General features: G+C 41.5%; 1 protein-coding gene across 1 annotated transcript in view; it reads right to left on the bottom strand.

Annotated features, from left to right (window-relative positions):
• Positions 1–1,597, bottom strand: part of PASD1 (PAS domain containing repressor 1) — a 33,478-nt gene extending 31,881 nt beyond the window's left edge. The window contains exons 1-2 of the mRNA XM_063313714.1: positions 1,504–1,597; positions 384–538 (exon numbers count right to left, since the gene is read on the bottom strand). Coding sequence (XP_063169784.1) covers positions 384–538; positions 1,504–1,535 — 187 coding nt within the window. The 5' untranslated portion in view covers positions 1,536–1,597. The remainder of the gene's footprint in view (positions 1–383; positions 539–1,503) is intronic.
• Positions 1,598–21,664: the final 20,067 nt, after the last annotated feature.

The raw sequence follows: 21,664 nt of genomic DNA, 5'->3' as shown, positions 1-21,664 counted from the left end.
GATGATGACCAGGGATATGCAAAGCTGTGCAAATTATTCAGAGGGGCACTTCACAAAGCGAGCACAGGGAGGTCCTCACAATGGTTTTACTGAGCCACAGAGAGGACTACACACTTCACATAGCAACCTGGGAGAGCTCTCGCTCTGCAAAGTGTCCCATCAAATGGCTGTGCGCCGCCACGGGTGACTTTAAAATATCGGCTCTGAAAGCATGCACGTTCTCAAACTCCAGAATTAGAAAATGCTTTGGCTTTGAAGCAAAGAGGCATTGCTCACCTTTTAAAGGTCATGACCAGCTTTTTAAAAACACTGAAAAATGAAACAGAATCTGCAGCAGTAATAAGAAGGGCAGAGGTCAAGGTGTTCGCAGGTGGTTCAAGTACCTTTCTGTTTCTGTAAAAAGTCAATAGTCCTCTGTAGGATTGTAGACTTGTCCATCTTGAGTGGATGGCCATGGCCTTGCAGCATAGTGCACAGCTCCCTAATGAGGACATTGAACTGATCTCTTCTCTTCTTCTCTGACTTGTTGCGTGATGCCCTGGTCAATGGAAACACAAAGTTACCTTTAAAAAAGAGGGGGAACTTAATTCCACTTCCATGGACAAATGGACAAATGGACAAATGCAAGGAGGTCCACAGGGTATGGTCAAAAAGGACAAGATGGCGGCTGTGCAACGCAACCAAAGTTCCACCTGTACATTGCACATTAAAAGAAGGCGGTGCTTTGATCGCACCATCACAACCACCATCCTGACATTTTTTACCGTACCCCAAGGACACCCCTGAATGGACGTGTTCTGATCCAGCAGGACTTTTTAACTGAGTTTACAGATATCTTATTTATGGTCTGGTCTCTTTAACTTCAGTTTATTGAGTAAATAAGTGGTTGAATTTGCACAATGCACAAAGCCCTACGTCAAAGCTGTGTTTATGCACTATGCAAAGCCCAAGTCAAGCAATCCACCTGATGTTGCAGAAGCAACATCATGTTGCAGAAGCTCAGCCCTTACATACTTAGCCTTCTCCTACATGGGGGAATCCTGTCATTTTCAGCTTCCTGAATGGAGATGATGGGAGCTGTGATTCAAAAGACCCATAGAACACCAGCTTGGAAAAGGCTGCATCTAAACAACTAATATCTAAAGCTGTGTCCTAACTCTTGCGACATCCAATTTTAGACAGAGATACTGTTGGGGCCATTAATGTTGGACTCCCTTAAGGAACAGAGGAATCATGCAACGACAATGTTGGACTAATGATCTTTAATAGTTTTATCCTTAGTCACCTTTGCTGGGCATAGCAATAATGAACAGGCTGTGTTCAGTCTGTTTTGCTGTACCATCAAAAATGAGAATGTCCACAATCCGATTTTTTCCGGGGGTGAATTTATTTTGTTCTGTTTTATTGCTGTTATCAAAAACAACACAGTCATTGCAAGATTTTCAGAAGAGACAGTTCAGCCCCGGGTCTCCCTTAGGACACAAACAGGCTCCCCCTTTGTACCTCTTTGCCCTGTCCTTCTCATCTTCGTCCATCAGCTTGTTTACACAATTCAGAGTTCTGGAATGAAAATATGCAATAGTCACCTTTCTGCTGGCATAACAAACATTACCTGGCATTGCAAAATGACAACATTTGTCACGCTTGTGAGATGGGCAGCTATATAAATCTGATAGATAAATGAACATCTTAAATTAATGGTTGATACTGCAGTTCTCTTTCTTCCCTGGCTCATTGAGATGTGTAGTTTGTGATACCCAGAATTACAGCCAATAATTATATTTTAAAAATCCATAAAGTTGTATCCGTTATTCAGCTGTCTGCACAGCAACGAGGCTGTTCACTCATCCTTCTAAAACACGGTAAGGAGTAAAAGTAAGAATCATTGATCGTTGGAGTTGGGTGGCCAATCAGTTTAAATAAATAAATATAATAACTATAACAACAATAACAATAATGATATGCAAGATGATATAGCAGATAACCAACTTTCAAACCCAGAATTTTTATCTTTTTTAAGACAGACCACAAGAGAACACACAGAGAATGACATAGATCTCTCATCCCCTTCCTTCCGAGATTTATTTAGAACAGCATTTCCAGCCTTGGTAACTTCCAGGCAGGTGGACTTCAACTCCCAGAATTCTCATCAATGGCCATGTGGCTGTGGAATTCTGGGATCTGAAGTCCACACAAACCTGGTTTGTTGAATCTGTGGTGTTCCAAATCCAGCTACTGTTTAGAGGTGCATAGAACTTTACCATCACCAAACAGTTAAGTAGGGAGTTTCAGAATGCAGCTTGGTTGTATGCATACTGTCCTTATTTTGCCAGATTACTAAACTGCTAAAAGAAAGGTTTTCAAAATTGTACCATGAGCATACATCATTAAGTGGCAATTTGACTACATGTAGAGAGGAAGGAAGATGATCTTGATGGCGATACACAATGGTTTTCTAAGGCCACAATGTTCAGATAATGTTCAGAAGTGGCTCAGACAGACACTTTCCTAATTCACTGGAGTGTAAGAAGGAAGAGGAGGTCTAGCTCAATCAGACTTGCAAGATTCTGTTATTATAGCCAATCTCTAAGAGTTTTAGTCTTCCTATGGAGTTGATTCCTTGGTCTGGTCTACCTGATGGAGCTGACAGTGTTGAAACATAGACCCTCAGTTCAGAGAGAAATCAAACTAACTAGAAACAATAAGCCAAGCTAAAGGAGAAATTATTTCACAATTATTTTGCAATTATTTCACAATTAATTGATTGGCATTAGATTTACCAATCCAGATTAAAGACAAGGCAACACACTACAGATCTACCTAACAGGCTAGAACAGACGATCAAAGCAAAATCTAGTTCTATGTTCCAACTATTTTACTAGGACCTCAGTGATGAGGAAGAAGGCTGCTTTTAGGGATAGGGAGAGAATCCCACCAGAATGATGCGCAAAATATCTGTTGGAATCTCATCCTCCATCAATCAGAAACCAGGAGCTCAGGAGAACTGTCACGAAGAAGCTAGGACCACACCCGGTGCCCCAGGGACATTTTTACATGGGTAAATGGGTGCAGCCAAATATTTTTTGCTGCAAGCAACCACTACCTCAAATGCAGTAGAGAAATCTCATGCATGGCATGTTACACCCACAAAGACTTCTGTAATCACCCTCACGTATAAACAACAAGCCAGATGTCTCCCCATTCCAGCAGTGGAGTTGCATAGCACACGTTAATGTTTCAGATAGGAAAGACCAGTGAAATGGCAGCCAAATGTTGCTTATAGACTAGCCCAGTTAGACTCCTACCAGCCAACAGCTTCAACAGCACTTCATGGTATTCCATTTTCCTCCTAAATTTGCTTTTTTCATCCAACAAGCAGCCAATATTTTGGACCCCCTGAACACACCCAGTACTTACTGGCTATGTCCACAAGACACATTAAAGCAGATTGGCCAATACTTAAACGGCTTAAAGTATTCTGCAGACATAGTCCAGGTGTTTGCAGTACATTGCTATGTGCTGTGATTGATTAACTGATTGACTGATAAATTGATTATGTGCTATCAAGTCAGCGTCAACTCTTAGCAACCACATAGATAGAACTTCTCCAGGATGATCTCTCCCCAGCCTGGCCCTTCTTGTCTTCCAGTGGTGCCCCCGTTGCCACTGTAACTGAGTCCATCCACCTTGCTGCTGGTCACCCACTTCTTGATTTCCCTTCCACTTTTCCCAGCATTACAGCCTTCTCCAGAGAGCCGGGTCTTCACATAATGTGCCCAACTTATGATAATTCAAGCCTTTTGATAATTCAAGCATTCTGACCTTGAGTGAAAACTCTGGATTGATTTGTTCTGTGATCTATTTATTTGTTTTCTTGCCTAGCTATTTTTCTATAAAAATCCAAACAATGGGATCATTCAGGAACTAAGTTAAGTGTGTTGTGTGAACAGAGCTACTGGGTTGTTTGGGTTCCTCCAAACCCCTTAAGGCCAACCCACCATTTTTTTTTTTTTTTCATACTTCAGTAAATGCTTGGTCTTCCCCAAGACACAGGCTCTAACCATGGTGAACCTAAAATAACAAAATATGCATCGTATGTCACATTGAAAGCTGTATCCTTTCATCCTTGCACTGCAACATCACACACAAGGATGGAATCCCGCCAACTGATCAACCAACTGACAGATTAACAAACTGATCAGCTTATGCTTGTGGCTGCCCCTTCCTTCTTATTTGTAACTGGGGCTACACATAGATAGCCCCGGAAATTTGTTTTTTTTTAATTCATTCAATTGTGTCTGATTCTCGGAGATTGCCTGGACAAGTCCCTGCAGTTTTCTTGGCAAGACTTTCAGAAGTGGTTTCCCATTGCCTCCTCCTGAGGGCTGAGAGGGAGTGACTGGCCCAAGGTCACCCAGCTGGCTTTATGCCTAAGGCAGCACTAGAACTCACGGTCTCCCGGTTTCTACCTTAACCACCAAATCAAACAGGCTCTCTCCCTGGAAGGTATTTGATATTTAATTTGGTGGAAAAAAAGACAAACTAAAACAATTCTCATCTTCTTTTCCCTGAATCAGAAAATATGTACAGTATAGCTGAAAAGAAATGACAAGAAAAGGAACAGGAAAAAAAACATGCTTTCTAATTCTACTGAAAGTTGCTCATTTTTTTTTAAAGAGCGGGGAGGTGTAAGATGAGGAAGGTTACTCAGAATCACCCAAAGCACATAAGAATCAGATTAGAAATTACCTGTTTTATCCTGCAGATTCATCAGTCCAGGATGGCAGGGGATGGTAGGTACATTTTATTACCACCATGAAAATGAAGAAATGATCCTAAAAAACAGAAAGTTTCAGAAAACTGTCAAACCTTTCTAAAAATTAGTCAGTCAGTCAGTCAGTCAGTCAGTCAGTCATATATATATATATATATATATATATATATATATATATATTCATTCATTCATTCATTCATTCATTCATTCATTCATTCATTCATGCTGCTCAATCACCAATACCCATACACAGGAATAGTAGAAACATATTAAATAAAAATGTCTAAATATATTTTATGAGTTGATTATCAACCTGTTTAGCATCATTATAATTGCAATTTATATTCAGGGTCCTCATGCATCCACAAGAGATGTCTTTCTTCCACCTGAAAAGCAAGAGTTAGCATTTGTAGGGAAGATGTCATCTGGAATCTTGAGGTCCCTCCATACAGCTGCGAACTCTACCCTCCATCACCATAAGAAGGATTTTTGTGCTGCTGTGTTGTAGTTGGCAAATATCCTTCTCTTTCTGTTCTTGGCCTCGTAAGAACTCCAGCTGACCAGTGGGCAAGTACTAAAATAACCTCAGCTAGCTGGCATCTTCCACCCTCCATGTTGGTTCTTAGCTGGGTTTTCATTTCAAGGAAAGCCATTGATTTGTAAATCTCCACCTGGGCAAGAGCAAGGGCAAAATTGGACTATGACCGAAGGCATGGGTGAAGGTTCCATGGCATCTCAGTTGCAAGAGGAAGAGGGAAGGACAGGAATTCTGGGAGCTGGAGGCACTGAGGTTGAGAAACACTGGTTTATAGGATTTTAGGAAGAAAAATAAGGTTTAATGTTATTAAAGATGCTGTTGAATTTTATACCAAAACCTGGAATTTATCCTTCCCTGAAGGACTTGGGATTTGTTCAGACTGGAGTGTAACCAAAAAAATTGTTCTGCTTTTAGTTTTACTTCTACTCAGCACATAAAACCCTGGATTGAAGATATGCTTGACTCTGCCTTTGAATTGGCTCTTTATCAACATAATGAAAGACTGAACGATATTATTCTATGCAGTTAAGGTCTAATTTGTTGTTTAAAAACCAAGTCGCAATTAAGCACTCGTCTTAACACACAAAAATAATGGGAGTGTAATTCATCTCAGTGCAAAGTCATTGGCCAGGTATGGGACAAGAAACGCTGCCACACCCTCAAGACAAGCCACTTTAGCCACTTGTGGGCTTGACACAGGAAGGACGAGAAAATAAGGCCTCCATGTTAAGAAAGACTTGTTGGACAGCTACATCTCAGCTCTGACTAATGGTTTTCTTATTTTTCTAATATGTTAGGTATCTAATATTTTACATTAATATTTAGAGATTAATATTTTTTCTAATTTTTTAAATACACACATACACACACTTAACAAAACAATTTTTAAATTAAAAAAAAACTTTTAAAGATTAGATATAAAACAACCCCAGACACACTAAAAATACAAGCCAGGAAAGAAAAGAAAAAGATGGGAACACCATCTGCCTTATATTTTATACTTATCAGTAGACATGGGTTTATAGCCTCACGTGGCGCAGAGTGGCAGGCGGCAGTATTGCAACCGAAACTCTCCCCGCAACCCAAGTTCGATCCCAGCGGAAGCTGGATTCTCTCTCGGGCGGCCAGCTCAGGTCGACTCAGCCCTCCATCCTTCCGAGGTCGGTGAAATGAGCACCCCGCTTGCTGGGGAAGGTGACGGCTGGGGAAGGCGATGGCAAACCACCCCGCTCTATAGTCTGCCAAGAAAACGTCGCAAAAGCAGCATCCCCCCAAAGGGTCAGGCATGACTCAGTGCTCGCACAGGGGACCTTTCACCTTTCACCAGACATGGGTTTACTAATAAATACACTACTATAATATAATTAGTCCAAAATATGACTGTAAAGTATCACAAAACCTCTGCCATAGTAACACTTATTGCTGCATCCTTTGATTAGTAGAAAATACTGCCTTTTCCAAAAGAGAGAAATCGCCCATTTCCAACAACCATGCCTGGACATCTGGAATAATATCACTTGTCCAATTTCTCAATATGATTCTTTTAGCCACACACACGCACACACACAAACACCCCCCCCCCCCCGCTCAATACAATCATTATTATACAGTAATTTATAGTTCCTGATAAACAGATTCAGCTATAGAACTGAATCTACTTGCCCACATTGTCTGTCCTTTGCCAATTCCTTCTCTCTTCCCACTTTGCTTTTTGGCCACAAAGACTTTCTTAAATCGCGCATACAAACCTAATTGGTGCAGAAGTGTCTTTCCTGGGCGTAAAATACATTATTGCACTAAAGAAGAGGCAGACAAATCATCAAGAACTTTTCACGCTAAAATAGCTTGCTCCAAAGTTCTGGGTGGCATTCTTGTTTTATTGTATTTGCAGCTCATACTTTTTATCCAAGGAATTCATAGCAGCAGGATGAATACCTCACTAAACATATGCAATGTGGAGACTTCCAATTAGGTGTTGAACATTCCCCTCACCCTCCACCATGATAAAACTGCTAATTTGGTCAAACTGCTTCAGGTTCCCTCTATGAGGCTTTCAATATCTGGCCCCGCTTATTCGTTCCAAAAGCTTGTTTTAGATATTGCAAGGGACAGATGTTACGTTGCTTTTTAATATTTTTAATGTATTTATTCTTTTTAGCTCTTCCTATGCCACCCAGAGTCGCTTGTCTGTGAGATGGGCAACTATATACATTTGAAAACTAATAAAATAAATAAACGAACGAACAGCCTGTGGGAATGAGACCTTCCTAGCACCCGGAAGTTTGAGAAAGTGGGCCACTGAGATGGAAGCGAAGATCCGAGTTGCATGAAGACCCTGTTGCAATTGCAGACCCATGGATTGCTGGTTTATTGATTGATAGGCTTTTCGATTTGTATGGCCGAAAACAAACACCTTAAAGAAATTGTCCAGATGGATGAGTCTAAGGTTATCCCTGCTATTGTTTAATATTACAGTATCAAGTATCAAGTGACACACACTTGATACTTTTGTGTGTGTTTGTGTGTGTGTATTACATATGAATGAAGCATATTACTGTTCCTTGATGTGGAAAGCCGTCAGCTTTGGCCAATTTTGCCAGAGCGTCCTTCTCTGACTTTTATACGCAGTTAGTTAAATGTCAGTTTACAGCATTATGTGACTAGCAGGAGGCAGATTTTAAGGCTGCGTGTATAGATTTTTTAATTACTGCTTTGAGAGGAGGTGCTAAACCCCCTCGAAGGAATACGGGAGACCTGCTCGCTTTCTTAAATGTCATTTATAAAAATGTGCTATGATTAAATCAGGAATACTTTGCGGGAAAGGTTAAATCGGCAGGCTGGAGGGTGGGTGGGACCCCCGTTATTGTATATTCAGATACGAGAGGCAAGCTGTTTCTGTCTGTTGCTTACAGAAATTAGTGCTCCATTTCAATGGTGCAGAGGGATTACTAATATCCCTGTAACAGCCAAAGGCTTGGGCAGGAAGCTATAAAGAAGGATTGCGTGAAGAAGGAATGGGTATCACTCCTCCATCGAGGACTGCTCACCCTAAGATGGTGCATCTTGGAAGGAACTGCTTTTAAAAATTCTACAACTTGACCCTCAAATAACCTTACTCCAGAGGTATGTTACCTTTCTTAAAGGCCTATGACCACCTCTGTCATCATATGCGCCCTGCCCAGGATGTCATGTGTGTTTTCATTGGCCTGGGATTTGCTTTACACAAAGCACTTAATGAGTTTCTTGCCTGACAGTGGAAACAAGGCAGAACAATGACTGTTTTCACTATTGCTTATCATACTACACAGCGCTGTTGTTTTCTAGGTCAGGTGACAATGTTCTCATGTTCATTTGCCCCTCCTGCAAGCCTGAAAACTGGCAGATGTTATCCCCATTTTGCAGATGTGAAGACTGAGGACTATGATCTGTGCTATAATAATAGGTAGAACCAGCTCACCTGTAAGGGAGAATGTAGGCTTGAGAAGGGGAAATTGGGGAGGGTCTTTATCAAACGGGGGCATCCCTATTTTGCTATAGTTTTCATTTACTGCCCCCTAAATGTGTTGCACCTCCTGTTGCTATTAGACTAGGAGTAGAGACCAGCTTTCTGACCGCCCCCCTCCTCCATAGAAGCTCAAAAATATAATTTATAGTAAACCAAATGAGTGATACTGTAATATTAAGCAATAGTAGGGATAACCTTAGACTCATCCACCTGGATGATTTCTTTAAGGTGTTTGATTGGCTTTTCGATCTGTATGGCTGAAAACAATCAATAAACAATCCATGGGTCTGAAATTGCAACAGGGTCTTCACACAACCCGGCTCTTCGCTTCCATCTCAGCGATCCACTTTCTCAAGCTTCTGGATGCTAGAAAGGCCTCATTCCCACAGGCTATATATATATAGTGTACCAAATGTCAGGCCCCGTAGACCATGCATTATAGAAATTATATTAAATGCTCAAATTGGTTGCCATTTTCTTCTAAACTCTTCCTTACTCATTTGATGCATGATGTTTGAACCTTCCTAACTACAGTAACGTTTTCTCTGGGGGGGAAATAATTAATAAAATGTATTACGATTAGTCTATGGGGCCTGACTTTTGGCATACTCTGTGTGTTTATGCGTGTGTGTGTCTATGGATGTATGTGGTGCAGGGTGTCCCAAAAGTCTTAGGGCAGTTTTAAGCTTTTATATGTGGTCTGTGAGAGGTTACATAGGATTATTCCATTCCCTCTTTTTAGCAATCATGACTTTGGTGTTTGAGTCTGGACTACCAAGTAGGGCTGACAGTGGTGGTTGGAGTCAGCACCGACTTGATTGCATATAATCAATCAATCAATCAATCAATCAACAGTTCTGAACAAAGTCGACCCCATTCTGTTAATGCTCTTGCAATCACATCTCCATCAAAAAAAAACAACAATGCCAGACTAGTCGAGCAATGTGGGTATCAAAATACTGGTTGCACTCCCTGGGTGTGGTTAAAGGTTTGTTTATCCAGCCTTGCTGTTGCCGAAGGAAAACAAGGCATTCTTCAGAAAGGGAGAAATAGGTAAGACTATGGAGTTCTTCTCACCAGACAACTGATCTATTGCTAGGAATGACAGTAATAATAACTCAAAGAGCAATCTGGTTAAGTAGGAAATCATAAAAAGGGCAAAGCTCAGAACCAAATTAAATCCAAAGGTTTAAGCTTTAAGTACAGTGAAGTGATTGCCCCAGCATGTCCTTTGTGCTAACCAATCATACTTCCCAGTATGCCAACGAAAAGTATTATATAGAGCAGTGTTTCTCAACCTTGGCAAGTTTAAGATATGTGGACTTCAACTCCCAGAATTCCCCAACCAGCCAGGCTGGCTGGGGAATTCTGGGAGTTAAAGTCCACACATCTTAAAATTGCCAAGGTTGAGAAACATGGCTGTATAGTATCTCTCTCCTTCTAATACAAACAGCTCAAGGGATGTTGTGTTACTGTAGAGAGTAAGGAAGATGACCTTGATGGAGATATGCGAGAACTGTTAACTAGGCAAAGGGGGCTGAAACATTTTTTAAGGCCAGAGCGACAAGATCACATTCAGAAGCGGCTCAGATAGACAGACCCCTGATTCACTGAACTAAAAGAGGGGAGGAAGACGCAGAACATTCAGACTTGCAAGATTCTGTTATTAGAGCCAACCTCAATAAAAGCAGCTTTAGCCTTCCTGCGGAGTTGATTCATGGCCTGGTCTACTTAGTGGGGCAGTTATCCTGCTGGATACATGCATACACATAATTTTTCCAGGCTAACCCATGGATTTTCTGTTCCCCATGACTAAATACCAAACTCCCATGTTATAGTTGCATTTCCCATGTCATAGATACCAAACTCCTGGGTTAAAGTTCCCTATCTCACCAATATCACACTTGGATGGATGAAGGGGAGTTGCAAGTTGCAATGGGCAACGAAGCCAGGCTCCTGCTGATACTTCTGAAGTTGAGCAGCTAATTGATGTCCAACTGCAAATGTCTGCTAGAGAAGCCTATATAAATCAGGGCTTCAGCTTCCCTGGGAGATGAATCAAAATGCTCTAAATGCGCAGAAGTAATTCAGATCTGCAACCACACCTGTATTAAACCTAGCTGGTATTCAGTTGGCTTCACCAACAGTTCTTTACAAGCAAGCTAGCTAGCAAGCAAGCAAGCTGCTTCGCAGATTAGAGTCACATGATCCAAGGCACTGAGCTGGCCTTGACTGACCTGAAAATCTCAGCAGGGTTGGATGAGGTCACGAATTGGGTAGTAAGGCAACCTTACGGCTCTAGGTTAGACTGGAAAGTCAAGAAAAGATACAGAAGTCAGTCACGGCAAACCACTTCTGAGCTCTTGCCAAGAAAATGACAACAGACCTAGTTTCTTAACCTCAGTGCCATTCTATAGACCAGTGTTTTTCATCCTTGGCAACTTTAAGACGTGTGGACTTCAACTCCCAGAATTCCCCAGCCAGCATGGTTGAGGTCCACACATCTTAAAGTTGCCAAGGTTGAGAAACACTGCTTATACAGGTAGTCCTTGACTTATGACCACAATTGGGACTGGAACTTCTGTCACTAAATGCAGTTGTTAAGTGAGTCGCACCCAATTTTACAACCTTTTTTGCCATGGTTGTTAAGCGTATCACCATAGTTGTTAAGCGAATCATGAGGTAGTTAAGCGAATCCAGCTTCCCCCATTGAGTTTGCTTGTCACAAGCCCCCTGGGAAAGTCGCAAATGGCAAGAAAATGACAGAGTCTTTACTCACCCATTCTCAACATCACATCTTCATCTTTGACATTTCAGTGGTTGGCAGAAAAATAGGACGGGGGGGAAAAGTTAAGGTCTCTCTCTCTCTCTCTCTCCAAGCCATGTTCCCAATCTGAATTACCTCCAGCTTTTTCTAAAGTTGTATAACAATAACCCATTCTTTGGACCAAATGAAATTTTTAGTTCTAAAACCCCCTTTTTAACGTGTGGCTTGCTCAGAGGATACAACTTTGAAAGTATTTATATATCGTCTCAGCAACTTTTATAACTGTGCCCACACATTAGTCCCCCCCCCATTGATTTATTTTATTAAAAACACTTTTGTATCACCATTTATCATATTAGTTTAGTGCAGTATACTCCCTGAAAATATAACTAAATATGATTGTGCTTTTTTTTTTCTCATATAGCTTTTCTTTAATAACCAACAGGGAGCCAGATTAAAAGAAGAGCTGGTCACTACTGTATTTTTAGTACTATAGACAAAATAATACACAGATTTATTAACTCTGAACAAAATAAGTTTGGGCATTTGCTTCTTTCCAAAACCAGTTCTTTCCAGAGAAAGTGAGAGTGCAATTCTATGTATCTCTACTCTGGAGCAGAGTCATTTCAATGGCCTTAGAAATTGAAGAAATAAATCAAAAATAATCCCCACAGAGTTAGTGGTATTCATTCCTAAACTAAGTATATATAGGATTGCAGTATTCATCACTAGTTTCTGATTTCTACCTGTGTATTTTCCTGGGAGAAGAAATACCTGGAATTTTTGGTAATTAGGAAATCATTCACCAATTTCCAGGGATATCTTCAATAAAAAATTAGAACTTCAGCCAGTAACTGCAAAACTAAGGGTAGGAATCTTAAGACAAGTACAGTAAGACATAATCAATTTGCCTTTGGTACAAATCCTCAGGGTTTAAATCTTCTACATAAATTCTGTTCAGCTTGCCTCTTAAAATGAATCTTGGCAAGGAAACACATGAACTGACTTCACCACCCTTTTAAAGCTCTACACGTCTTATTTCAAGCAAAAGTTAAAGGTGCCATAAACGAGGCCAGGCGTCTGAGTTCTGCAGGTCACCGTTGTTCATTAACCCCATGTCGCTCGCAAATCCTGAAATGATGGCGGTTCGCAGCTGAACTCCACTTCATGGCCCAGTAACCTTCTTAACGCCATGGATATAATCTCAAAGCAGATGACAAAGAGGCAGGGGAGGGGGAGCGCAGAAGGAGGAAATGGATAGCAACCGAATCACGTAGTGGCATCTAGTCTTCCCAGAGATCTCTCCTGGAGTGATTCCAGCCATTTCCCCGTTTTTTTTCCTACCCGTTCTCACTGAATTCGTTGAGAGGAAATTGGCTTTCAACATTTCTTACAAAGAGAATGCTGAACCAGGAGATGGCTGAAATGTGTGTGTGACCATCCCATCCCTTGTTGGCTTTCCACCTTGCCATTGCATCAAAAGTGTTGTTCCTACCTCACCAGCTTCAATCCTTACACATGAAAGAAAATGCAGTCCATGGTGGCTTACTGTGGGGGGGAGCGTTAGGAATGGGGGAAAGCCAGCAAGGCTTCAGGATGGGGAGATGCACATCACCACCAGAGACTTGGCCAACTCACATCTCTTTCTCTTTCTCTCACTATACACACATACACACACACACACACAGTCCTCGCTTAACAACCATTCATTTAGTGATGGTGCAGACCCATTCATTTAGTGATGGTTCAGACTTACAACAGTGCTGAACAAACCGACTTATGACCGAAACTCACACTTACAACCATCCCAGCATCACTGCAGTCACATGATTACAATTTGTGTGCTTGGCAACTGGTTCACATTTATGACCGTCACAGCATCCCATGGTCACGTGATTACCATTTGCAACTTTTCCAGCTGGCTTCTGGCAAGCAAAATCAATGACTGCGTGATTTGCTTAACAACCATATGGTTTGCTTAATGCCCACAGTGTTTCACTTAATGACTGCTGCAAAAAAGGTCATAAAATCAGGTTGGATTCACTTAATGACCCCTTTGCTTAGCATCCAAAATTCGTTAAGCAAGGACTACCTGTATATATGTTCTAAGGAAAGCTTAATACACCCTGAACCTGTGAATGACATATTAAAACAGAACCTGTTTTGTTGGGAAAGTAAACTTTCAGGAAACTGGAAGACAGTTTTCTTCACAGTGCTAAGCTCCTGTGTTCCTCTGAGGTTGTGTCATGGAGAAAGAATAATTAACAGAGCACAGCCTTGTGTACTGACAATGGCATAGGGACAGAAGCGATATCTAAAGAAATGATAAGCACAGAAGAAAACTAGGACACATCCACAATACAAGCATCTTAGTTTTATATAAATTTATCTGTTGTGACTTCCTTCAAAGCATCATGGGAATTGAGCTTTCAGGAGCAGACTGGAGATTCTCAGTTAAGAATATATTATAGAAATATAATTTTCAGGGGAAAGAGGAGAAGCAGGCTGGACTATGGAACAGATATGTGCCAGCAGACCTAGTTTCCTAACCTCAGTGCCATTCTATAGACCAGGGTTTCTCAACCTTGGCAACTTTAACACGTGTGGACTTCAACTCCCAGACTTCCCCAGCCAGCATATGCATCTTAAAATTGCCAAGGTTGAAAAACACTGCTATACAGGTAGTCCTCGACTTATGACCACAACTAGGACCAGAACTTCTGTTGCTAAGCAGTATGGTTGTCAAGTGAGTTGCACCCAATTTTATGACCTTTTTTGCCAAGGTCATAAGTGAATCATGCAGTCATTAAGCAAATCTGGCTTCCGCCATTGACTTTGCTTGTCCCAAGCCCCCTGGGAAGGCCGCAAATGACAATCATGTGACTCCAGGATGCCGCAACAGTCATAAATACATGCCAGTTTCCAAGCACCTGAATTCTGATCACTTGACCGTGGGGACGCTGGACAGTTATAAGTGTGAGGGCCAGTCATAAGTCACTTTTTTCAGCGCCGTTGTAACTTCAAATGGTCATTAAACAAATGGTCGTAAGTCGAGGACTACTGTAGACACATTTGTTACAGCAGCGTCTCTGGTTCTCCAGGCAGAAACACCTGCCACCTTGAGATCTGTAGAAGAGCTGGCAGAATTTAGCCTAGGGAGTGATGCTTTTTCTTTGGGGCATACTACTAAGATCAATCTTATTCCCAGCTCTGCTCCTTCCTGCACATTTCTAAGCCACAGTACAGAAAGGACCAATGCCAGGTACGAAGCTCAATGGAGGGACAGTGGAGTCAGAAGAACCAGTGATGAACTGGCAGAGAGACTGGGCTGTGCTGGAACAGAGGACAGAACAATGCAGATGAATGAAGAACCCAACTGGAAGTACATCCAAGGAGTTTTAAAGAGGGACCGATGGCTGGTTCTCCCCCAGCACCTCCCTGCTTCCTTTCTGGAGGGCAGGTACAGAGGAAAAGCAGTGAGAACACTCTTGTCTTCCAAGGAAGGGCAAAACTGAAGCTCCGCCTCCCAACCGCAGCTGGGCTTTCCGAAGAGATGAACCCTTTCACAGTTCCATCCGAGATTCAAACCCAGCAGCTGTCAGTTCTTCCAGTTTGGAACACATTGAGCGCATTTCGTTGATTCTGCTTAGTGCTATTTTTATTCAGCCCTGACTAATCTGATCAAGCCCGTTTGTGGCTTATGATTCAAATCTCAGTAAGTGGGGGTTTTTTCTTCCTCCCCCAGATATTTCGGGCCTGCTTGTTTTCAAGTGCAACTGACAAGCGCCAGCGGTTTGCATTCTAATGACAGAGCTTATCAGTTGGAATTGTTCCATCCTAAATCTGTACATCTTCAAGTGGTACATCTCCACCCAGAAAAAAAGAAAACAAGGAATGAAAAATAGATTATTTCCAGGGAGTTAGGATAAGGGGTCTGGAGGCTAAATCCTATGAAGAGAGGCTAAGGGAACCAGGTATGTTTAGCTTAACAAAGAGACGACTGAGGGGAGACGTGATAGCCGTCTTCCCATTCTTGAAGGGCTCCCACAGGGAAGAGAGAGTCGATCTATTCTCCGTGGCACCTGAGGGTAGGCCAAGGAGCCCTGGGTGGAAGCTCCTCAGAGGGAGACCCACTGGAAACAAGGAGGAATTTCCTGACAGTGAGAACTATTAAGCGGTGGAACAGCTGGCCTCCCGGAGTGGTGGGTGCTCCATCACTGGAGGTTTTCAAGGAAAGATTGGACAGCCACTTGTCCGAGATGGCATGAGGATTCCTGCCTTGGGCAGGGGATTGGACTAGAAGACCTCCAAAGTCTATGATTCTGTGAGTTAAATGCACACAAATCTTTCAGGGACCGCAAGATCAGGAATGTGTGAAGCAAATATCCATGCAGCTTATATATGTATGCTGTGTATGAAAAGGGCCTGCGTCATCAGCAGCTGTTCTTCCTGGATGTGACACAGAAAAGAGAAGCCTTCCATCAACCGGGCAGGGACAAGTGTCACTGGGTTCCTTCTTACCCATAACTTCCCCCACAGATGGTGGCCTGGCTGAAACTGTAACCCTCTTGCTGCCTTTTCTCCCAATTCTCACTGGGTTCATCCTTCTCGGAAATTAATATTTCTTGGGAAAAAAAAGTTAGTAGTTTGTAATAATGTACATAAACTAAGTAGTTATGGAACTACAGAATCTATGCATACCTATAGAAATTTTATTTATTTATTTATTATTCAAATTTAATTACCGCCCACAATTAATGTACAAAACAGCATAGACTTTAAAGAAAAAAAAAATCTAACTAAAAACTACATAGTGAAAAATAAGAAAATCCCTATACTAAACTACTTCAAAGGAAAAAAGGAGGCAGGGCTTTAAAAAGCCTAGACAAGGAAAAAAAAGAACTTTTAAAAGCTAAATATCTAAACACTTAAAGAAGACTCTAGCAAACACAGTGATAGTGCTAAATTATCCAATGCTAAATTTAAAAGAAAAAAAATTACAGTTGGAAGAAAAAAAAATCAACTATGGAAATTATACAAATTCCTCCAATGTCCTTATGATTCAATTTTTCAACAGTGAACTAAACTTACTGGTCGAGCATCATCTTGTCCAGAACGGATTATTTTATCTGGATGTCTTTCTAAAATAAATCCAGATTTGCTAGTATGTAATGAAGAAAAGGTGTCCAAATCCTGGAAGATGAAGCTAACTGAAAATAGCCCCTATAAATTTTAGAGCCACATATAAGCTCTCTGATTTATGCAGTGATTGCAGATGCTCTTTCCCTTGTTTACGAGGAACCAGGCATGGGATAAATACAGCGAGTGAAAATATTGTGGGCAAAGTAAATTTCATCTATAACATGTGGGCTTTGTAACTCAAACATCTTCAGAAAGCTAGCAGACCCACTCCTAGCCCAGGGCTAAATGCTGCTTTTGCATTTCCATTCAGCCAGCAATGAAACATGTGTAGGGAGCAACAAGCAGGGATTACATCAAAGGCAATCATCAGGGAGTATTTTGTGTCTTTAACCAGCAAGCTACTGCATCTTTGTGTTCTCTTCTTCCTTTTATTGGTCTACATTTCTAGCTGTACTTTAGAATTAAAAATTCAGGTCAGTAAATATGCAAGGGGGGTGGCATCAACATCTAATCACTGTCGAGTCCATCCAGGTAGGTCCACCAGCCAATGCATGGACAGGTGCAGCTGCAAAATGTTTTACCTAACATTTTGGCTTCTTGTTTAATTGCAAAATCGAGGTGTGGACATTCTTAGCGGGTGCCAGGCCAAATTAGAAGCTCTGTGCTCCGCTCTGTGATTGGGAATAGCTCCTGATATAAAATGGTGCCTTTGGAGCTGGAATAAAGCATGGGATGCTGGGATAATTTGCAGATACAAGTATAAACCTAGATGTAATATGCCACAGATCAGGGATTCTAACAACCTCGTTTGGACTTGGGTTTGCTAAATAACTATAAGCCAGAAGCTTTTGCTGGTCTACCGACAATCATTAGGTAATCTACCAAAACAACCTGTCCTATGTTCTTCCCCACCCCTGCTTTGCGCCTGGAGAGACTAAAGCTCGTACATAACACTAAGGATAATGCGGTATACTCTGAGTTAGTATTAAGCACAATCCAGGTCACTAAACCTGGTCCAAAAAATTATGGTTGAAGCATCCTGGTTTAGCAGGACAGAGGAAAGCATTTGAAATTGTACAGAGTTCCTTTAGATGACCTACAGTAAAATGGATCAAAGATCCAACTTAGGATGTCAAGGTGGCTCGCAATATTCCTATATGCAGATGTTGCCAGCTGGGCTCCAGAAAGCATTCAACAGCTGAGATGCAATAAAACCGAGAAGGTGGAACCTCAGATAGTATAAGGATACATTCGAAGCGAATATTTGTAGCTCAGGGTTGAACTGTGGAGTCCCTGGTGCTCTCTGAGCCTTGTTGTTTTCTTGCAGACGTTTCATTGCCAGACTGGGCAACATCTTCAGTGCGAGGAGGGAGTGGGCCTTGCTCTCAGTTTATATACCGTGGCTTGCCCTTCTTGTGTTGGCAGGGGTGTTGCTCTCTCCTTGGGAATTCTTTGATTGGGCTGTTGTTTGCTGCTTGGTTGATTGCCTGAGTTACTAGTTCCTTGATTAGGGCGTATTGTGCTGTTTGATGGTTCGTCTGGTGTTACTCCTAGTGTTGATTTTTGCATATCTGGGCGTTGATTGCTGGCAAGGGAGTGTCCTGGTCTTTTGGCTTTTCTATTGTCTCTTTTGAACAGTCTGTAAATGTTGTTTCCCTCTATGTGTCTGTTGATGGCTGCTTTGTCTGATTGCCAGGCTTCCAGGAATTCTCTGGCGTTTTTGGACTTGGCTTGACGATTTAGGATGCTTACAGTTAGGATACATTGGCCAGGCTAGCAGATCACTCAGAGTTGTATGCCAATATGTGTGCTGAATGACAGGTGAAAAACTAGGATCAGAATATGATAGCCAGGGCTCAAAGCAAGATACCATATTCATAGTCCCATGCATTTAGGTCTAAATCGCTACAACCCATTTCTTGAATTTGGCAATAGACATTTTTTTATCAAAATAATATAGGCTCCAAATAACAAATGGTCATTTTTGAAGTAGGTGTCAAATCAAAGGATAAATCATATTTATTTCGAAATATGGAGCAGCATATCTATACTAGAAAGGTTGTCTTATAACATCTGCTAGATTGACCTGAATTAACCTTTTGGAACATAAAGATGGTCATGACCATTCATTATGCGGCTTGTGATTATTGTCAACGCTACATAACAAGTACCTTGGACTTTAATGTGTTTAATTTAAAGTATACGTATCTTTATTACTAGAGCTCCTTTGCTTGGCTGTACACTTAAACAGACAAGTAAACTAAGGAAATATATGACTCAGCACACAGAGCTCTTCAACAGGATCTTCTCTTTCTTTGTTTGTTTATTTACTTAATTCACACATGCCAATCTGCAACAGAACATAGTTTCCCATAGTACAAAGCTGCAACTTTTGGCAAGAGAGAATAAATAATACAGGCGGGATAGAAAATAAACAAATAAACAAACAAACTTGCATTCTAAGGAGGGGCTAGAAACTGCCCACAATTTAACCAGCAAATCTCCGGGTTATCAATCCAGAAACTTTTTCAACCATGCCAGGTATTTTAAATTAGATCTCTTCCCAAATCCAGAGATGCAGGGACACAACCAGAGCATTTAATTGTCCAAAACCCTGTCCCACCCCCAAGTTATTCTGCCTTTTGACTGCAGCGAATCCATTCATTCACTTGAGTTCAGAAAGAGTTAATTTATGTAAATATTCAGCCACATAGCACTGTCAAGATCGATGAGTTAGGGGACAATGCAGGCACAGAGCCGGAAGCAGGAGTTAAAAATGTATGTGACCTTTAACTAAAGAATCCCAGATTCTATAATATCTCACACAGTTAGAGAAGGAAACATAACTTAGCACCCGCCCCTTTCTCTTTGCACTCTGATTTCTGATCATCAGTTCTGTGGGCGGGTTGATAGCCAAGTAAGATGCTCATGAAGTCCAGAGCCGTATTTAATTATTTAGGTACTGTTTTATCAGAGAAATCAAAGAAGTAGACCAGGCTTTCTGTTATAACCGTGTAACTCAACCTCAGCTTAGCTGGAGGGTAAAAAGAACATTGGAATGCACGGAAAATGCTTCTGACACCCAGTGTCCAGATTTAGATCCCATTCCGCTGAACCTCTGTCGACTGCAGAATTCAATTTATGGTCAAATGGTTGGCCAAACTTCACAGTGATCACAAGGCAAAAGACAGCATGTCGCAAGAAGCTGACCGACCAAGTCATTTGTCTATTTGCTTCTACCACCTCCCCCACCCTCCAACTTGGGGTTGCCCAGATGAGTTGCAAGACCAGGCCATCCTCCCCAACCAGCAGAGCTGCATTGGCCATTGCCAGATTCCCAAACAACAATCCTTCCAAGCATCTTATGAAGATGCTGCAGGCAAGCTACTCCTTTTTTCAAACAAAGTTTAGGGACATAGGGACCTGCCAAATCAGGTACTAGCCACAGTCTCTTGCAAGTCATAATATGTGCTGATGCGTCAGTAAAACCAAACAAAGAACATTATGCTTTAGCATAAGCAAATAAAAAAAAAAGTTCTTCAGCATTCCTTTTCTTGTCTCCTACAAGCGGGGCACCAAAAATTTGTACTCTACTTTTTAATTGGGGTAGTTTAATTCAAGAAGCAACATTTATTATTTATTCATTTAATCCATTTATCTGGCTGCCCAACTCACAGATTGAGATTCTGGGAAGCTAACATATGATTCAAATCAAATACCAAAACCAGCAGATAAAACAACCAAGAAGTATGATGTAATCAAGGCCAGCCTACAACAGTTCAGGATCAAACCAATACAGATGGGCTTGTCCACCATCCTGGCCCAATGCCCAAGGGAAAAGCCAGGTCTTCATGACTTTACAGAATGGCAGTAGGGCCAGGCATCTGAATCTTGGGGAGTAAATTGTTCCAGGCAGTGCAACAGAGAAGACACGCCTCCTGGATCCCACCAGATGACATCGTTTTGCAGAGGAAACGTAGAGCATCCTACCCTTGTTGGATCTTGAGTGATGGGCAGATTCAAATGGAGATAGGTGGTCCCAGAAGTAACTCATGTGCTACAAAAACAAGTCCTAAATCACCTCCAGTCTGGAATGAAACCCTGCATGTGCTGTCTAACATCTGATGAAGTTCTCAGGTCAAGAAAAGCGGCACACTCTTGCCTCAGCACAATATGTAAACACAGTTACAGCCTTAATGGTAGGAGGTGACAACTTCCTGAATGTAGGAGGAACATTAACAAGAGTGACCAAACTAACCTCCTCCCACCTTTTTCACAGGTGGGCGTTGTTTAGAATATTTGGCTGCTTTTTGAAGTTAATCATGGGTTGTCATCTCACCCAGTCTTACAAACTCTGGTTGATGTAAACTGTAGTTGGTTGATAACACTCATGTGGCTTGTTCAAACTGCTGACATTACGCACAGCAGGAAAAGTTGGGAAGCTTTTATAAGTTAACTGAACTTATAATCAAACATTTTAAGAGGAGTAGAGCGGGATAAAGCACACACATACACAAAGTTGAATGCTGTTATAGAAAATGTAGCTGACTTCAAAGCATGAATATAAGTCATCTTGAACATCAAAGGCAAGAACAATTATCTACCTTAGCCTGACCCAGAGTTCTTCCTTGTACAGTCATAAATAAAATTCAACTATTCTCTTTTGGTGGAATATCACTCCCAGTGTTTTAACAGTTAGGCTGAAAGCAGGTAAGTTATTTACATATTGGCTTCTTCCCTATGTGATAATATCAGCATTTGGCATTAAAATGTAAATAAGGTAACAGGATAGGTTCATCTGAATGACATCTGTGTTTTAAACACAGGCTGTGCAAATACACTAACAGCTTAACTGCAGAAGATGGAATCTAGCTAATTTGGAGATAGGCAACCAGGGGCACTCCAGATGCTTTGGACTACAACTCCCATAATTCCTTG

The sequence above is a fragment of the Candoia aspera genome, chromosome 12 (genome assembly GCF_035149785.1).
Source record: "Candoia aspera isolate rCanAsp1 chromosome 12, rCanAsp1.hap2, whole genome shotgun sequence".
NCBI lineage: Eukaryota > Metazoa > Chordata > Lepidosauria > Squamata > Boidae > Candoia > Candoia aspera.
This window is presented reverse-complemented; position numbering and strand designations above follow the sequence as displayed.